The sequence below is a fragment of the Hemiscyllium ocellatum genome, chromosome 44, assembly GCF_020745735.1.
Source record: "Hemiscyllium ocellatum isolate sHemOce1 chromosome 44, sHemOce1.pat.X.cur, whole genome shotgun sequence".
Classification (NCBI taxonomy): Eukaryota; Metazoa; Chordata; class Chondrichthyes; order Orectolobiformes; family Hemiscylliidae; genus Hemiscyllium; species Hemiscyllium ocellatum.
In genome coordinates, this window is record NC_083444.1 from 3,350,874 (window position 1) to 3,368,212 (window position 17,339).

Sequence of the window (17,339 nt, forward strand, 5' to 3'; positions counted from 1 at the left end):
AGCTGTACTGTCAGAGGGTCATTGCGGTGGGAGAGCAGAGCTGTACTGTCAGAGGGTCAGGGCTGAGGGAGAGCAGAGCTGTACTGTCCGAGGGTCGGTGGTGAGGGAGAGCAGAGCTGTACTGTCAGAGGGTCAGGACTGAGGGAGAGCAGAGCTGTACTGTCAGAGGGTCAGGGCTGAGGGAGAGCAGAGCTGTCCTGTCCGAGGGTCGGTGGTGAGGGAGAGCAGAGCTGTACTGTCAGAGGGTCAGGACTGAAGGAGAGCAGAGCTGTACTGTCAGAGGGTCAGTGCTGAGGGGGAGCAGAGCTGTACTGTCAGACGGTCAGTGCTGAGGGAGAGCAGAGCTGTACTGTCAGAGGGTCAGTGCTGAGGGAGAGCAGAGCTGTAATGTCAGAGGGTCAGGGCTGAGGGAGAGCAGAGCTGTAAAGTCAGAGGGTCAGGACTGAGGGAGAGCAGAGCTGTAATGTCAGAGGGTCAGTGCTGAGGGAGAGCAGAGCTGTAATGTCAGAGGGTCAGGACTGAGGGAGAGCAGAGCTGTAATGTCAGAGGGTCAGTGCTGAGGGGGAGCAGAGCTGTACTGCCAGAGGGTCAGTGCTGAGGGAGAGCAGAGCTGTAATGTCAGAGGGTCAGGGCTGAGGGAGAGCAGAGCTGTAATGTCAGAGGGTCAGTGCTGAGGGAGAGCAGAGCTGTACTGTCCGAGGGTCGGTGGTGAGGGAGAGCAGAGCTGTACTGTCACAGGATCAGGACTGAGGGAGAGCAGACCTGTACTGTCAGAGGGTCAGGGCTGAGGGAGAGCAGAGCTGTCCTGTCAGAGGGTCATTGCGGTGGGAGAGCAGAGCTGTACTGTCAGAGGGTCAGGGCTGAGGGAGAGCAGAGCTGTACTGTCCGAGGGTCGGTGGTGAGGGAGAGCAGAGCTGTACTGTCAGAGGGTCAGGACTGAGGGAGAGCAGAGCTGTACTGTCAGAGGGTCAGGGCTGAGGGAGAGCAGAGCTGTCCTGTCCGAGGGTCGGTGGTGAGGGAGAGCAGAGCTGTACTGTCAGAGGGTCAGGACTGAGGGAGAGCAGAGCTGTACTATCAGAGGGTCAGTGCTGAGGGGGAGCAGAGCTGTACTGTCAGAGGGTCTGGACTGAGGGAGAGCAGAGCTGTCATGTCAGAGGGTCAGGGCTGAGGGGGAGCAGAGCTGTAATGTCAGAGGGTCAGGACTGAGGGAGAGCAGAGCTGTAATGTCAGAGGGTCAGTGCTGAGGGAGAGCAGAGCTGTAATGTCAGAGGGTCAGGACTGAGGGAGAGCAGAGCTGTAATGTCAGAGGGCCAGTGCTGAGGGGGAGCAGAGCTGTACTGCCAGAGGGTCAGTGCTGAGGGAGAGCAGAGCTGTAATGTCAGAGGGTCAGGGCTGAGGGAGAGCAGAGCTGTAATGTCAGAGGGTCAGGACTGAGGGAGAGCAGAGCTGTAATGTCAGAGGGTCAGTGCTGAGGGAGAGCAGAGCTGTAATGTCAGAGGCTCCGTGCTGATGGAGTGCAGTGCTGTAATGTCAGAGGGTCAGTGCTGAGGGAGATCAGAGCTGTACTGTCAGAGGGTCGATGGTGAGGGAGAACAGAGCTGTACTGTCAGAGGGTCAGTGCTGTGGGAGAGCAGAGCTGTACTGTCAGAGGGTCAGTGCTGAGGGAGAGCAGAGCTGTAATGTCAGAGGGTCAGGACTGAGGGAGAGCCGAGCTGTAATGTCAGAGGGTCAGTGCTGAGGGAGAGCAGAGCTGTAATGTCAGAGGGTCAGTGGTGAGGGAGATCAGAGCTGTACTGTCAGAGCGTCAGGACTGAGGGAGAGCCGAGCTGTAATGTCAGAGGGTCAGTGCTGAGGGAGAGCCGAGCTGTAATGTCAGAGGGTCAGTGCTGAGGGAGAGCAGAGCTGTACTGTCAGAGGGTCAGTGGTGAGGGAGAGCAGAGCTGTGCTGTCAGAGGGTCAGTGCTGAGGGGAAGCAGATCTGTATTGGCAGAGGGTCAGTGCTGAGGTAGAGCAGAGCTGTGCTGTCACAGGATCAGGACTGAGGGAGAGCAGACCTGTACTGTCAGAGGGTCAGGGCTGAGGGAGAGCAGAGCTGTCCTGTCAGAGGGTCGGTGGTGAGGGAGAGCAGAGCTGTACTGTCAGAGGGCCAGTGCTGAGGAGGAGCAGAGCTGTAATGTCAGAGGGTCAGGACTGAGGGAGAGCAGAGCTGTACTGTCAGAGGGTCCGTGCTGATGGACAGCAGGGCTGCACTGTCAGAGGGTCAGTGTTGAGGGAGATCAGAGCTGTACTGTCAGACGGTCAGTGCTGAGGGGGAGCAGAGCTGTAATGTCAGAGGGTCAGGACTGAGGGAGAGCAGAGCTGTAATGTCAGAGGGTCAGGGCTGAGGGAGTGCAGAGCTGTACTGTCAGAGGGTCGATGGTGAGGGAGAACAGAGCTGTACTGTCAGAGGGTCAGTGCTGTGGGAGAGCAGCGCTGTACTGTCAGAGGGTCCGTGCTGATGGACAGCAGGGCTGCACTGTCAGAGGGTCAGTGTTGAGGGAGATCAGAGCTGTACTGTCAGAGGGTCAGTGCTGAGGGAGAGCACAGCTGTCATCTTAAAGGGTCAGTGCTGAGGAAGAGCACAGCTGTGCTGTCAGAGGGTCAGTGCTGAGGGAGAGCAGAGCTGTACTGTCAGAGGGTCAGTGCTGAGGGAGAGCAGAGCAGTACTATCAGACGCTCAGTGCTGAGGGAGAGCAGAGCTGTACTATCAGACGCTCAGTGCTGAGGGAGAGCAGAGCGGAACTGTCAGAGGGTCAGTGCTGAGGGAGAGCACAGCTGTAATGTTAAAGGGTCAGTGATGAGGGGGAGCAGATCTGTACAGTCAGACGGTCATTGCTGTGGGAGAGCAGAGCTGTACTGTCCGAGGGTCAGTGCTGTGGGAGAGCAGAGCTGTACTGTCAGAGGGTCAGTGCTGAGGGAGAGCAGAACTGTAATGTCAGAGGGTCAGGACTGAGGGAGAGCAGAGCTGTACTGTCAGAGGGTCAGTGCTGAGGGAGAGCAGAGCTGTACTGTCAGAGGGTCAGTGCTGAGGGAGAGCAGAACTGTACTGTCAGAGGGTCAGTGCTGAGGGAGTCCAGAGCGATATTGTCAGAGGGTCAGTACTGAGGGAGAGCAGAGCTGTACTGTCAGAGGGTCAGTGCTGAGGGAGTCCAGAGCGGTACTGTCAGAGGGTCAGTGCTGAGGGAGAGCACAGCTGTACTGTCAGAGGGTCAGTGCTGAGGGAGAGCAGAGCTGTACTGTCAGAGGGTCAGTGCTGAGGGAGATTAGAGCTGTACTGTCAGAGGGTCAGTGCTGAGGAAGAGCAGAGCTGTACTGTCAGCATAGAGGAACCACTGCCAAGGTCCGGTGGGTACAGACCGGGCATGCCCCACTTGGAGGCTCACCCACTTGGTCCGGGTATCATCACCAACTTTGCAAACAACTCCAGCTGATCAAGAACTGGGCTGACCCCGGCCAAGCCTGACACAGAGCGCCAGTTAGAAAGGACAGGAACTGACAGGGTCAGGAATAAATCAGAGAGGACTGACTGAGGGTCAGCAACGAAGGACAGAGACTGGGGGTCAACTTCCTGGGACTGACTCAGAGCGTCTGTACAAGAGAATATTTAAAGATACTATTTAATGGTTGGGTCACGAAACAATTTAGTGTCCGTGCGAACGAATCAGAAAATGTATCACAACTGAAAGCAGATTGAGGAGGGAGGAATATTTAAAAACAGGGAAGGAAAACAGAATTCTTTTCCTGAACAGCCAGGATATTGGCAGGTTACCTATTCCTCGAGCAAATTCTCCATTTCTTTCCCCTCCTAAAAATGATTGAACACACACCTGAAGGTGACTAGAAACCAAAAGAGAGAGCACCTTAAAAATACATTTTAAAAATATTTAAACTTTGAATGGAAGTTTTATTGCAAAATGGGCGGGTGGGGTGGGGGAGGGATGAAATTAAAAAAGCTTCCATTAGCCCGTAGCCCGGACAGGGATGGGGTCGGCAGGGATTGCGTGTGGTGCGATCCAGAGAATCTCTGCCAGTGAAGCCAGCTTCTGAGCAGTCAGTCTTCACGGACCCACCGCTGGGTGCAGGCGCTGAGACGCCCACTCCTCCTCTCTGAGACCGAAGCGCCAACCCAATCCTCTCCCACTCGCCTCCGAGCTCATCGTTTGGGTGGTGGGCGTCGAGGGTCGGGTGGTACGGGGAATCCCAGTCTCTGCGTCCGCCTCCCCTGGCGAAAAACACTGCCTGTGGTCTGTGGCCTGTGACCTGTGGCCTGGCCTCGCCTAGCCTCACCTCCACTGGCCAATCATAAACCGGGGAGGTAAGCTGCTGGAGCCTGCTCCTGGGAGATGCTGTCCGATTCCACTTTGATCTCGGTGGTCCATGTGCAGGCTGCGTTCCCGCTAGGCCGGAGTACACTCCCTTCACACAGAAATGGGACACGTGCGCAGAGACAGCAAACGCACGGGCTTTGTGCAGAGATTTCCCACGCTGCCCCGCCAGCGCTGCGGCGGCCGAGGGGGGAGAGAGCGTTACGCAGCAGGAGAACACAAACACAGCCAAGGGGAACGGGCCAGGGAGGAGAAAAGTTCAAATTCCTTTTTAATACAAGAAAATTATTCTTTTTTTTTTAAAAATGGGAGAGGAGAAAGGAACCAAAAAAAAAACAAGCTTCTTCATAATCGATTGTGTGTGTCTGCGTGTGCGGGTGTGTTTGTGTGCGTGCGCGCTTGCAGGGATGTGTTTGCGTGTGCATGCACGTGTGTGTGTGTGTGTGGATGTTTGTGTGTGCGTGCATTTGTGTGTTTGCGTGTGCGCGTGTTTGCGTGTGCATGCACGTGTGTGTTTGTGTGTGCGTGCGTTTGTGTGTTTGCATGTGCATGCGTTTGCGTGTGCATGCACGTGTGTTTGTGTGTGGATGTGTGTGCGTGCGTGCGGGTGTGTGCGCGTTTGTGTGTTTGCGTGTGCGCGTGTTTGCGTGCACGCACATGCGGGGGGGGTGTTTGTGTGTGCATGTTTGTGCGCGCGCGTGCGGCTGTGCATGCATGTGTGCACTTGCGTGAGTGTGTTTGTGTGTGCGCGTGTTTGTGAGCGCACATGCGTTTGTGTGTTTGCGTGTAAGCGCACGTGTGGGTGTGTGTTTGTGCACGCGTGCGAGTGTGCGTGTGTGTGGGTGTGCATACGGGTGTGCACACACGTGCACGAGAGAGGGAGGGGTGGATTAAATCTGGTGTTTTCTTTCTTTGTTTAAAACACTGTACAATACTGTCCCGTGGCTTCAGTGCCATCGAAGGCTGGCAGCACATGTTCGGCTTCAGGGAGACTGGCACTGTCGTCTGCTGTGCCCAGACGCGTCGGTCAGGGCGAGCTGAGTGCGATTGCCCTGACGGCGGGGGGGAGGGGAGGGGGGAACTGGGCAGAGGGAGGGAGGGATCAAACACGCAGGGGAGGGCCATTCCGGACACACTGATGGGTGTGGAATGTGGGATGGGGAGGAGGGGAGAGAGAGGAGCGGGGAACTGGAAGTGAGAGTCACCATAACCGGTGTTGATGTAAATTCCGACTGAGGACGGATCTCACATCTGCCGTGAACCTGCAGGCAAAGGGAGAGACAGGGCAGGAGTCAGGTCAGGTTAGCACTGAAACTGGGACACCCTCCCAGGACAGGGGAGATACAGGGTACAGCTCCCTCTACACTGTCCCCCCCATCACACCCTCCCAGGACAGGGGAGATACAGGGTACAGCTCCCTCTACACTGTCCCCCCCCCTTCACACCCGCCCAGGACAGGTGAGATACAGGGTACAGCTCCCTCTACACTGTCCCCCCCATCACACCCTCCCAGGACAGGGGAGATACAGGGTACAGCTCCCTCTACACTGTCCCCCCCCCTTCACACCCTCCCAGTACAGGGGAGATACAGGGTACAGCTCCCTCTACACTGTCCCCCCCATCACACCCTCCCAGGACAGGGGAGATACAGGGTACAGCTCCCTCTACACTGTCCCCCCCTTCACACCCTCCCAGGACAGGGGAGATACAGAGTACAGCTCCCTCTACACTGTCTCCCCCCCCCTTCACACCCTCCCAGGACAGGGGAGATACAGGGTAAAGCTCCCTCTACACTGTGCCCCCCATCACACCCTCCCAGGACAGGGGAGATACAGGGTACAGCTCCCTCTACACTGTCCCCCCCATCACACCCTCCCAGGACAGGGGAGATACAGGGTACAGCTCCCTCTACACTGTCCCCCCCATCACACCCACCCAGTACAGGGGCAACACGGGGTTAGACACAGAGTAAAGCTCTCTCTACACTGTCCCCGCATCAAACACTCCCAGGGACAGGGACAGCATGGGGTTAGATACTGAATAAAGCTCCCTCTACACTGTCCCAATCACATCCTCCCGCGACAGGGACAGCACGGGGTTAGATACAGAGTAAAGCTCCCTCTACACTGTCCCCATTACACCCTCCCAGGACAGGGACAGCACGGGGTTAGATACAGAGTAAAGCTCCCTCTACACTGTCCCCATCACACCCTCCCAGGACAGGGACAACACGGGGTTAGATACAGAGTAAAGCTCCCTCTACACTGTCCCCATCACACCCTCCCAGGACACTGATATGGACAGCAAAGAATGCTCCCTCAGAGTAATGGGATCTCGATTCGACCGGCCAATGGGCTGAGGAGTGGCAGATTGAGTTTTAGATTAGATTAGATTCCCTAAGTGTGGAAACAGGCCCTTTGGCCCAACAAGTCCACACTGACCCTCTGAAGAGTAACCCACCCAGATCTTTTTCCCTCTGACTAATGCACCGAGCACTATGTGCAATATAGCACGGCCAATTCACCTAACCTGCACATCTTTGGACTGTGGGAGGATACCGGAGCACCCGGAGGAAACCCACGCAGACACTGGGAGAATGTGCAAACTCCACACAGACAGGCGGGAATTGAACCCAGGACCCTGGTGCTGCGAGGCAGCAGTGCTAACCACTGAGCCACTGTGCCACCCCAGTTTAATTTAGATAAATGTGAGGTGGTGCACTTTGTACAGGCAAATCAGGGCAGGGCTTAGACACTTAATGGTAAGGTCCTAGGGAGTGTTGCTGAACAAAGAGATCTTGGAGTGCAGGTTCATAGCTCCTTGAAAGTGGAGTTGCAGGTAGATAGGATAGTGAAGGCGGCGTTTGGTATGCTTTCCTTTATTGGTCAGAGTATTGAGTACAGGAGTTGGGAGGTCATGTTACGGCTGTACAGGACATTGGTTAGGCCATTGTTGGAATATTGCCTGCAATTCTGATCTTCCTATTGGAAAGATGTTGTGAAACTTGAAAGGGTTCAGAAAAGATTTACAAGGATGTTGCCAGGGTTGGAGGGTTTGAGCTACAGGGAGAGGCTGAACAGTCTGGGGCTGTTTTCCCTGGAGCATCAGAGGCTGAGGGGTGACCTTATAGAGGTTTATAAAATCATGAGGAGCATAGGCTTTAAGTGAGATGGGAAAGATATAAAAGGGACCTAAGGGGCAACTTTTTCATGTTGAGAGTGGTGCACGTGTGGAATGAGCTGTCCGAGGAAGTGGTAGAGGCTGGTACATTTACACGCTCCACCCTGCTGGATTCAAGAACCCCAGGGCTGCTGACTCCATGGGTCTACTCACCTTCCTTCATGACCTGCTGCCCCCATGTTCTAATGCTTTGTGATTGATGCAACAGCGATCCCTCGGGCCTGTTACAAATCTGCGCCCCCTGACTGTTCAGGTAAGACACTCCTGGCTTCCAGAACAGAGAATTTCTCTCTGCCCTCTCAACCGAACGCAGAACCATCCCGCTGGCCCGGTCCGCCTCTCTCAACCAACATCACAAAAGCCGGACCATCACGGGGACCAACCTCCAACCCATGGACTCCACCTCCACTTCCTGTTGCTGCAGAAACATCAAAGAGCTTTTCCACCCAGCAGAACAAAGGCCAACACAGCACAGGAACCAGGCCCTTCGGCCCTCTGAGCCTGCGCCCACACATTTTGCCCTTCCGTACAAAAACTGACAGGACCCGGTTCCCTGTATTCCCTTCTTATTCATAGCCTTGTCCAGGTGCCTCTTGAATGCTGCTATTCTGTCTCTGGCAGTGTATACCAGACACTCCCCATCCTCTGTGTGAAAATCCTGCCTCACACTAAACATAGCCCCACCCCCACCCCAACTAAAGTTCGAGAAAGCTGCAGCATTCAGCAGCTTGAACACATGTACTAACAGATTCAGGAACAGCTTCTTCCCTGCGATTACCAGACTGCCGGCTGCACTGCTCTCATTCCAGTCTAACTGTGACCCTGCTCTGTGCACTTCCTGTCTCGCTCTGTCTGAACACCCTACGATCTGCCTTGACTGCTCGCAAAACACAACTTTTCACTGCACTTCGGCGCACGTGACAATAAATGAAACCCAAACGATTTGGGATTCCATTGCTTTTGGTGAGATTTTACTGCGTCTGCATTGGACGAGTCGAGAGAGCACTTGAGATATCGAGGCTTCAAATGGATATAACTTCTATCAGCACAGGAGGCCATTCATCCATTGTGTTCATGCTAACTCTCTGAAGAACACTTCAATTAGTCCCCCGTCCATCCCCTCACCCCAAGATGAGCAGGAATTTGTTACCTACCTCAATGCATCAAGCATTGGGAGGAGATTCAGGAGTGCTGTGTCACTGGGGTCACTGAACCACGATTTAATAGGTATTGCGTTATCTAGGGGGGAGAGAAGAGAAACATTCCCATGTCACTGTTGGATGCTCAGGCTGGGGCTCACAATGTTTTCCGACTCTCGCCCCATCCTTCCACACACACTCCTCTCCAGAATCCCTGTCCTTCAAGGGCTGCCAACCCCATATCCACCCAACTTAGAGTCCAGCTGGGCTATTCGCCCACAAGAGGCGTCACTGGCCACCTGCTCCCCACCCGCTTGAGGAACAGGGAACCAGAGACACGTGGTCTCGTTGCAACCAGCCCTTGGCAGCACCAGGATCGCTCGGAGTTTGCACCAGCCTTTCTGCCCCTTGGGCTGAGTGGCCACGCACAGACTCCGGGTTATACAGGGGGTGGGGGCTGGGGAGTGTTCACATTGCCAGCTGTGCGCTCCCTATCCCTGCGTTCCACAACCCACCGCGATCTCAGTGCTCCTCCAGTGTCGGCCTACGGTACATCCCCCCCAATCCTCACCGCTCCACCATTGCCGGGTCCACCGTCAGCTGCCTGAGGGCCCAGAACACCAGAATTCCCTCCTGAAACCTCGCTAACTCTGCTCTTGAACTGTGCGGTCAAATTTAGTTTCATGGCCCCACTGTGGACCATCGTGGAGACAGGTTATTCGGTTAAAGGTGCTATGCAAATGTAGGCTGATGTTGCTAATTTATCTCACACAGCCGGAAGAGGGAGCTCTGGTTCAAGGATTTGGATATTCACAGCCAGTTGGATAATCTACTGTGTGAACGGGATCTCAGCCACTTTGCAATAAATAATATTAAAACCCACCTCCGAAATACATTTTATTTAGAGTAAAGCTCCCTCTACACTGTCCCCCATTCTCACACTCCCAGGGCAGGGACAGCACGGGGTTAGATACAGAGTAAAGCTCCCTCTACACTGTTCCCCATCAAACACTCCCAGGGACAGGGACAGCACGGGGGTGGATACTGAGTAAAGCTGCCTCTACACTGTTCCCCCATCAAACATTCCCAGGGACAGGGACAGCACGGGGTTAGATACAGAGTAAAGCTCCCTCTACACTGTCCCCCCCATCAAACCCACCCAGGACAGGGACACCATGAGATCAAAAACAGAGTAAAGCTCCCTCTACACTGTCCCCCTATTAAACCCTCCCAGGGACAGGGACAGCACAAGGTTGCTTAGATACAGAGTAAAGCTCCCTCTACACTGACACCATAAAGCACTCTCAGTGAAAAGGTTGTGTGAAAAATGTGGGTTTCCCTTCCCGATAGCGTCACTCCTCACACCCTTGATCTTTCTCCACATTAAACCCTGCATTCCGTTCGCCCTGAAACTTTCAGAGTCTCCTTTCCCTCGTTGTAACTCCTTTTTAACTTCACCTCCTTCACTCTGTTCAAACAGCAGGAGAGTGAGGAGGTGGGGGTGCAGCCAGATATAACGTTAGTTAGCCCCCAGCTGGAGGACAGTGGGCAGTTCTGGTCCCCCACTATCGGAACGATGGGATTACACTGGAGAGGATACAGAGGGGATTCACCTGGATGCTCCCTGCACTGGGACCAACCAATCAGCAATGAGGGGAGGCTGGGGCCAATCAGCGATGAGGGGAGGCTGGGGCCAATCAGCGATGAGGGGAGGCTGGGGCCAATCAGCGATGAGGGGAGGCTGGGGCCAATCAGCGATGAGGGGAGGCTGGGGCCAATCAGCGATGAGGGGAGGCTGGGGCCAATCAGCGATGAGGGGAGGCTGGGGCCAATCAGCGACACTTTCCTCAGAGCAGAGAGAGCTGAGGGGAAATTTGATTGAGGTGTACAAAATCATGAGAAACAGAGAGGGTATCAAATTGATGTATACAAATTGCCAGAGAGGATATACAAAGAGATGTTTGGAGGATGTTTCCTCATTGAGGGTAATCTAGAATGGGGATGAGGATTAGCAGATTACAAACAGAGATAAGGAGGGATTCCTTCTCTTGTGGAGCTGGAGAACTGACTAAGTCAGTGTGCAGTGGGATAGAAAGAGCGAGGTTTAATTAGTAACGGGCTGAATGATATTGGGTGACAGGCAGGAAGGTGGAGATGAGACTGAGGCACAACAGGAGGGACTGAATGGCCGACTCCAGTAACTTGTTCTTAGGTTCCCCCAGCACTGACCCTCCAACAGTGCAGCCCTCCCTCAGCGCTGACCCTCCGACAGTGCGGCGCTCCCTCAGCGCTGACCCTCCGACAGGGCGGCGCTGACCGTCCGACAGTGCACGCTCCCTCAGCTCTGACCCTCCGACAGTGCGGTGCTCCCTCAGCGCTGACCCTCCGACAGGGCGGTGCTGACCGTCCGACAGTGCACGCTCCCTCAGCTCTGACCCTCCGACAGTGCGGTGCTCCCTCAGCGCTGACCCTCCGACAGGGCGGCGCTGACCGTCCGACAATGCGGCGCTCCCTCAGCGCTGACCCTCCGACAGGGCGGCGCTGACCGTCCGACAGTGCACGCTCCCTCAGCGCTGACCCTCCGACAGTGCGGCGCTCCCTCAGCGCTGACCCTCCGACAGTGCGGCGCTCCCTCAGCGCTGACCCTCCGACAGTGCGGCGCTCCCTCAGCGCTGACCCTCCGACAGTGCGGCGCTCCCTCAGCGCTGACCCTCCGGCAGTGCGGCGCTCCCTCAGCGCTGACCCTCCGACAGTGCGGCGCTCCCTCAGCGCTGACCCTCCGACAGTGCCCACTCCCTCAGCGCTGACCCTCTGACAGTGCGGCACTCCCTCAGCGCTGACCCTCTGACAGTGCGGCACTCCCTCAGCGCTGACCCTCTGACAGTGCGGCACTCCCTCAGCGCGAACCCTCCGATAGTGCTCACTCCCTCAGTACTGACCCTCCGATAGTGCGGCGCTCCCTCAGCGCTGACCCTCCGATAGTGCGGCGCTCCCTCAGCGCTGACCCTCCGACAGTGCGGCGCTCCCTCAGCGCTGACCCTCCGACAGTGCGGCGCTGACCGTCTGACAGTGCACGCTCCCTCAGTGCTGACCCTCCGACAGTGCGGCGCTCCCTCAGCGCTGACCCTCCGACAGTGCGGCGCTCCCTCAGCACTGACCCTCCGACAGTGCGGCGCTCCCTCAGCACTGACCCTCCGACAGTGCGGCGCTCCCTCAGCGCTGACCCTCCGACAGTGCGGCGCTCCCTCAGCGCTGACCCTCCGACAGTGCGGCGCTCTCTCAGCACTGACCCTCCGACAGTGCGGCGCTCCCTCAGCGCTGACCCTCCGACAGTGCGGCACTCCCCCAGCGCTGACCCTCCAACAGTGCAGCCCTCCCTCAGTGCTGACCCTCCGACAGTGCGGCGCTCCCTCAGCGCTGACCCTCCGACATGGCGGCGCTGACCGTCCGACAGTGCACGCTCCCTCAGCTCTGACCCTCCGACAGTGCGGTGCTCCCTCAGCGCTGACCCTCCGACAGGGCGGCGCTGACCGTCCGACAGTGCGGCGCTCCCACAGCGCTGACCCTCCGACAGGGCGGCGCTCCCTCAGCGCTGACCCTCCGACAGTGCGGCGCTCCCTCAGCGCTGACCCTCCGACAGTGCGGCGCTCCCTCAGCGCTGACCCTCCGACAGTGCCCACTCCCTCAGCGCTGACCCTCTGACAGTGCGGCACTCCCTCAGCGCTGACCCTCCGATAGTGCTCACTCCCTCAGTGCTGACCCTCCGACAGTGCGGCACTCCCTCAGCGCTGACCCTCTGACAGTGCGGCACTCCCTCAGCGCTGACCCTCCGATAGTGCTCACTCCCTCAGCGCTGACCCTCCCTCAGCGCTGACCCTCTGACAGTGCGGCACTCCCTCAGCGCTGAACCTCCGATAGTGCTCACTCCCTCAGTGCTGACCCTCTGACAGTGCGGCACTCCCTCAGCACTGACCCTCCGACAGTGCGGCGCTCCCTCAGCGCTGACCCTCTGATAGTGCGGCGCTCCCTCAGCGCTGACCCTCTGACAGTGCGGCGCTCCCTCAGCGCTGACCCTCCGACAGTGCGGCGCTCCCTCAGCGCTGACCCTCCGACAGTGCCCACTCCCTCAGCGCTGACCCTCCGACAGTGCGGCACTCCCTCAGCGCTGACCCTCCGACAGTGCGGCGCTCCCTCAGCGCTGACCCTCTGACAGTGCGGCGCTCCCTCAGCGCTGACCCTCCGACAGTGCGGCGCTCCCTCAGCGCTGACCCTCCGACAGTGCCCACTCCCTCAGCGCTGACCCTCCGACAGTGCGGCACTCCCTCAGCGCTGACCCTCCGACAGTGCGGCACTCCCTCAGCGCTGACCCTCTGACAGTGCTCACTCCCTCAGCACTGACCCTCTGACAGTGCGGCGCTCCCTCAGCACTGACCCTCTGACAGTGCGGCGCTCCCTCAGCACTGACCCTCCGACAGTGCCCACTCCCTCAGCGCTGACCCTCCGATAGTGCGGCACTCCCTCAGCGCTGACCCTCCGACAGTGCGGCACTACCTCAGCGCTGACCCTCTGACAGTGCGGCACTCCCTCAGCGCTGACCCTCCGATAGTGCTCACTCCCTCAGCGCTGACCCTCCGATAGTGCTCACTCCCTCAGTACTGACCCTCCGACAGTGCGGCGCTCCCTCAGCGCTGACCCTCCGACAGTGCGGCGCTCCCTCAGCGCTGACCCTCCGACAGTGCGGCGCTCCCTCAGCGCTGACCCTCCGACAGTGCCCACTCCCTCAGCGCTGACCCTCCGACAGTGCGGCACTCCCTCAGCGCTGACCCTCCGACAGTGCGGCACTCCCTCAGCGCTGACCCTCTGACAGTGCTCACTCCCTCAGCACTGACCCTCTGACAGTGCGGCGCTCCCTCAGCACTGACCCTCTGACAGTGCGGCGCTCCCTCAGCACTGACCCTCCGACAGTGCCCACTCCCTCAGCGCTGACCCTCCGATAGTGCGGCACTCCCTCAGCGCTGACCCTCCGACAGTGCGGCACTACCTCAGCGCTGACCCTCTGACAGTGCGGCACTCCCTCAGCGCTGACCCTCCGATAGTGCTCACTCCCTCAGCACTGACCCTCCGACAGTGCGGCGCTCCCTCAGCGCTGACCCTCCGATAGTGCGGCGCTCCCTCAGCGCTGACCCTCTGACAGTGCGGCACTCCCTCAGCGCTGACCCTCCGATAGTGCTCACTCCCTCAGTGCTGACCCTCCGACAGTGCGGCGCTCCCTCAGCGCTGACCCTCCGACAGTGCGGCGCTCCCTCAGCGCTGACCCTCCGACAGTGCGGCACTCCCTCAGCGCTGACCCTCCGATAGTGCTCACTCCCTCAGCACTGACCCTCCGACAGTGCGGCGCTCCCTCAGCGCTGACCCTCTGATAGTGCGGCGCTCCCTCAGCGCTGACCCTCTGACAGTGCGGCACTCCCTCAGCGCTGACCCTCCGACAGTGCGGCGCTCCCTCAGTGCTGACCCTCCGACAGTGCGGCGCTCCCTCAGCGCTGACCCTCCGACAGTGCGGCGCTCCCTCAGCGCTGACCCTCTGACAGTGCGGCGCTCCCTCAGCGCTGACCCTCCGACAGTGCTCACTCCCTCAGTACTGACCCTCCGACAGTGCGGCGCTCCCTCAGCGCTGACCCTCTGACAGTGCGGCACTCCCTCAGCGCTGACCCTCCGATAGTGCTCACTCCCTCAGAACTGACCCTCCGACAGTGCAGCGCTCCCTCAGCACTGACCCTCTGACAGTGCGGCGCTCCCTCAGCGCTGAACCTCTGACAGTGCGGCACTCCCTCAGCGCTGACCCTCTGACAGTGCGGCACTCCCTCAGCGCTGACCCTCCGATAGTGCTCACTCCCTCAGTACTGACCCTCCGACAGTGCGGCGCTCCCTCAGCACTGACCCTCTGACAGTGTGGCGCTCCCTCAGCACTGACCCTCCGACAGTGCCCACTCCCACAGCACTGACCCTCCGACAGTGCGGCGCTCCCTCAGCACTGACCCTCCGACAGAGCGGCGCTCCCTCAGCACTGACCCTCCGGTAGAGCGGCGCTCCCTCAGCACTGACCCTCCGACAGAGCGGCGCTCCCTCAGCACTGACCCTCCGACAGGGCCCGCTCCCTCAGCACTGACCCTCTGACAGTGCGGCGCTCCCTCAGCACTGACCCTCCGACAGAGCGGCGCTCCCTCAGCACTGACCCTCCGACAGTGCGGCACTCCTTTGCGAGTGACAGTGGGCGAATCCGCCTGGATTATGGGCATCATGTTTTGGGGGTGGGGCTTGAACTGACAATGTTGAGACTCAGACGAGGCACACACTGGAAGTGATGTAACCACCGCGAGTGGAAGAGATGGCGGTGATTTGGGAAGCTCACTTACCTGGATGACTTCTGTATGCGCCTGGCGAATTGTCCAATATGATAATGCTGGACAGATCACCGTGTACTACGGAGAGATCTTTTATATAGCTCCCTAGTTCTAGAGTACAGTGCTGTTGGAATTCAGGTGAGAGGAAGAGAGAGAGACATTAGAGACAAACTGAAGAAATACATTACAACTAGTTAATCGACGTATTTGAGACAGCTCCGATCAATCCTGCAGCACCTCCCCTCCCAATTTCGTAAACAATTGGGACATTAGCAAAACCTTTCGTCTTGCTGGACAGAATGTGGAATCTCTAAGGGAACAACAATTTTTATAAGAGGAGAAAATGGTGGTTGTTGAGCTAAGTGATGGAGGTGAGGGTACCAGGGACTTGGTGTTGTCCAAGCGTCCCGCCACTGAACGAGAACACATCCCTGTTCCCTGCAGGGGACTTTCCCCTGCAAGCCTGACTGATCTCAAACTCAACCAACGTGCTCCACTTCCTCCTGCCGTTCCCTTTGAAAGGGGAGCAAGTGGCGAGCGTGTTAAATAATCACCTAGTTAAAATTATCCCCTGGGGAAAATAACGATCCGAACATTTTCGGATTTAAGATTCAGTTCGAGAGTGATAAACTTGGGTCGAAAACCACTTCGGGTGAAGGGAGTGACGATGGAATGAGAATGGAGGTGAGTGAAAGTGAACTGGGCGGGAAGGTGAGCAGGAACGACAGTAAGCAAGCAGCATTGAAGGAGGTAATCCGTGATTTTCGGCAGAACTCCCAGTCAGCAGGAAAGATTCGCCGAGAGTAATAAATCAATCTACCAAGGAATTTGGGAAGGGCATGGAAAGTTGAAAGAAAAAGCATACAAGAGGACCAAATCAGTGGCAGTCCCTACGTATCAGAAAGATGTTGGGAAACTTGAAAGGGTTCAGAAAAGGTTTACAAGGATGTTACCAGGGTGGGAGGACTTGAGCTATAGGGAGAGGCTGAACAGTCTGGGGCTGTTTTCCCTGGAGCGTCGGAGGCTGAGGGGTGACCTTATAGAGGTTTACAAAATTATGAGGGGCAGGGATAGGGTAAATAAAGTCTTTTCCCTGGGGTCGGGGAGTCCAGAACTAGAGGGCATAGGTTTAGGGTGAGAGGGGAAAGATATAAAAGAGACCTAAGGGGCAACTTTTTCCACACAGAGGGTGGTATGTGTATGGAATGAGCTGCCAGAGGAAGTGGTGGAGGCTGGTACAATTGCAACATTTAAGAGGCATCTGGATGGGTATATGAATAGGAAGGGTGTGGAGGGATATGGGCCGGGTGCTGGCAGGTGGGACTGGATTGGGTTGGGATATCTGGGCAGCATGGACGGGCCTGTTTCCATGCTCTACGTCTCTATGACTCCATAAGAGCATCCAAATCGGTGGCAGTCCCTAGGACACAGATAATTTCAGAATGTAGCAAAGGAAGACCCAAAAAGGTCATAAAGGCAGAAAATAAATCCATGAAGGATACAAGGGAAGGTCTTGTTTCCCTACGGTGAAGGATTTCAAAACTAGGCGACACATTTTGAAGGCGAGAGGAGATTTAAAAAAGACACAAGGGGCTTTGCTTTTTTTTCACAAAGACTGAACGTCCTGGGGAAGTGGTGGATGCAGCTACATTGACAATGTTTCAAAGAGTTGGGGATAAGTACACGAATGGGAAAGGTTGGAGGGAGAGGGCGCAGGTGGGAATGGTTTAGCTTGGGATTATGGTCGGGCTGAAGGGTCTGTTTCCGTGCTGGGTGACTCGCTGAGAGAGGAAGGTGGCAAACAGCCGTCAAAACTAGCGAGGAATATAAAAACTGACCATCAGAGCTTCTTTAAGAATATTAAAAGGAAAGAAATCAAAGTGAACACAGGCCCGTAAGAAACGATGCTGAGCGTTTTCACTTGGACAATCCGCTGGGATGGAGGGGTTGCTGCCTGAGTAAGGGTTAAACAGGTTGGGAAATCTATTCCCGGGAGTTGTGAAGGATAAGAAGCGATCACGTGGAAATCGATAGGGTTCTGAAGGGGAAAATGCTGACGGGGGGGGGGTTTCCCCTCACGGAGGGTCTCGGACCACAGCAAACAGGCTCAGCATAAAGGGACCCCCACTTCGGGCTGATGTGGGGAGGAAGTTCCTCTCTCAGAGAGTTGAGAGTCTTTGGAACTCTTTGTAACAGAGAGCTGTGGGGGTGGGGGGAGAGCTGTGGGGGTGGGGGGAGAGCTGTGGGGGTGGGGG

At 57.0% G+C, this 17,339-nt stretch overlaps 1 protein-coding gene across 1 annotated transcript in view; it reads right to left on the reverse strand.

Annotated features, from left to right (window-relative positions):
- Positions 1-4,617: 4,617 nt before the first annotated feature.
- LOC132835195 (CTD nuclear envelope phosphatase 1B-like) overlaps positions 4,618-17,339 on the reverse strand; it is a 41,810-nt gene continuing 29,088 nt past the window's right edge. The window contains exons 3-6 of the mRNA XM_060854560.1: positions 16,923-17,038; positions 15,097-15,208; positions 8,699-8,783; positions 4,618-5,626 (exon numbers count right to left, since the gene is read on the reverse strand). Coding sequence (XP_060710543.1) covers positions 5,566-5,626; positions 8,699-8,783; positions 15,097-15,208; positions 16,923-17,038 — 374 coding nt within the window. The 3' untranslated portion in view covers positions 4,618-5,565. The remainder of the gene's footprint in view (positions 5,627-8,698; positions 8,784-15,096; positions 15,209-16,922; positions 17,039-17,339) is intronic.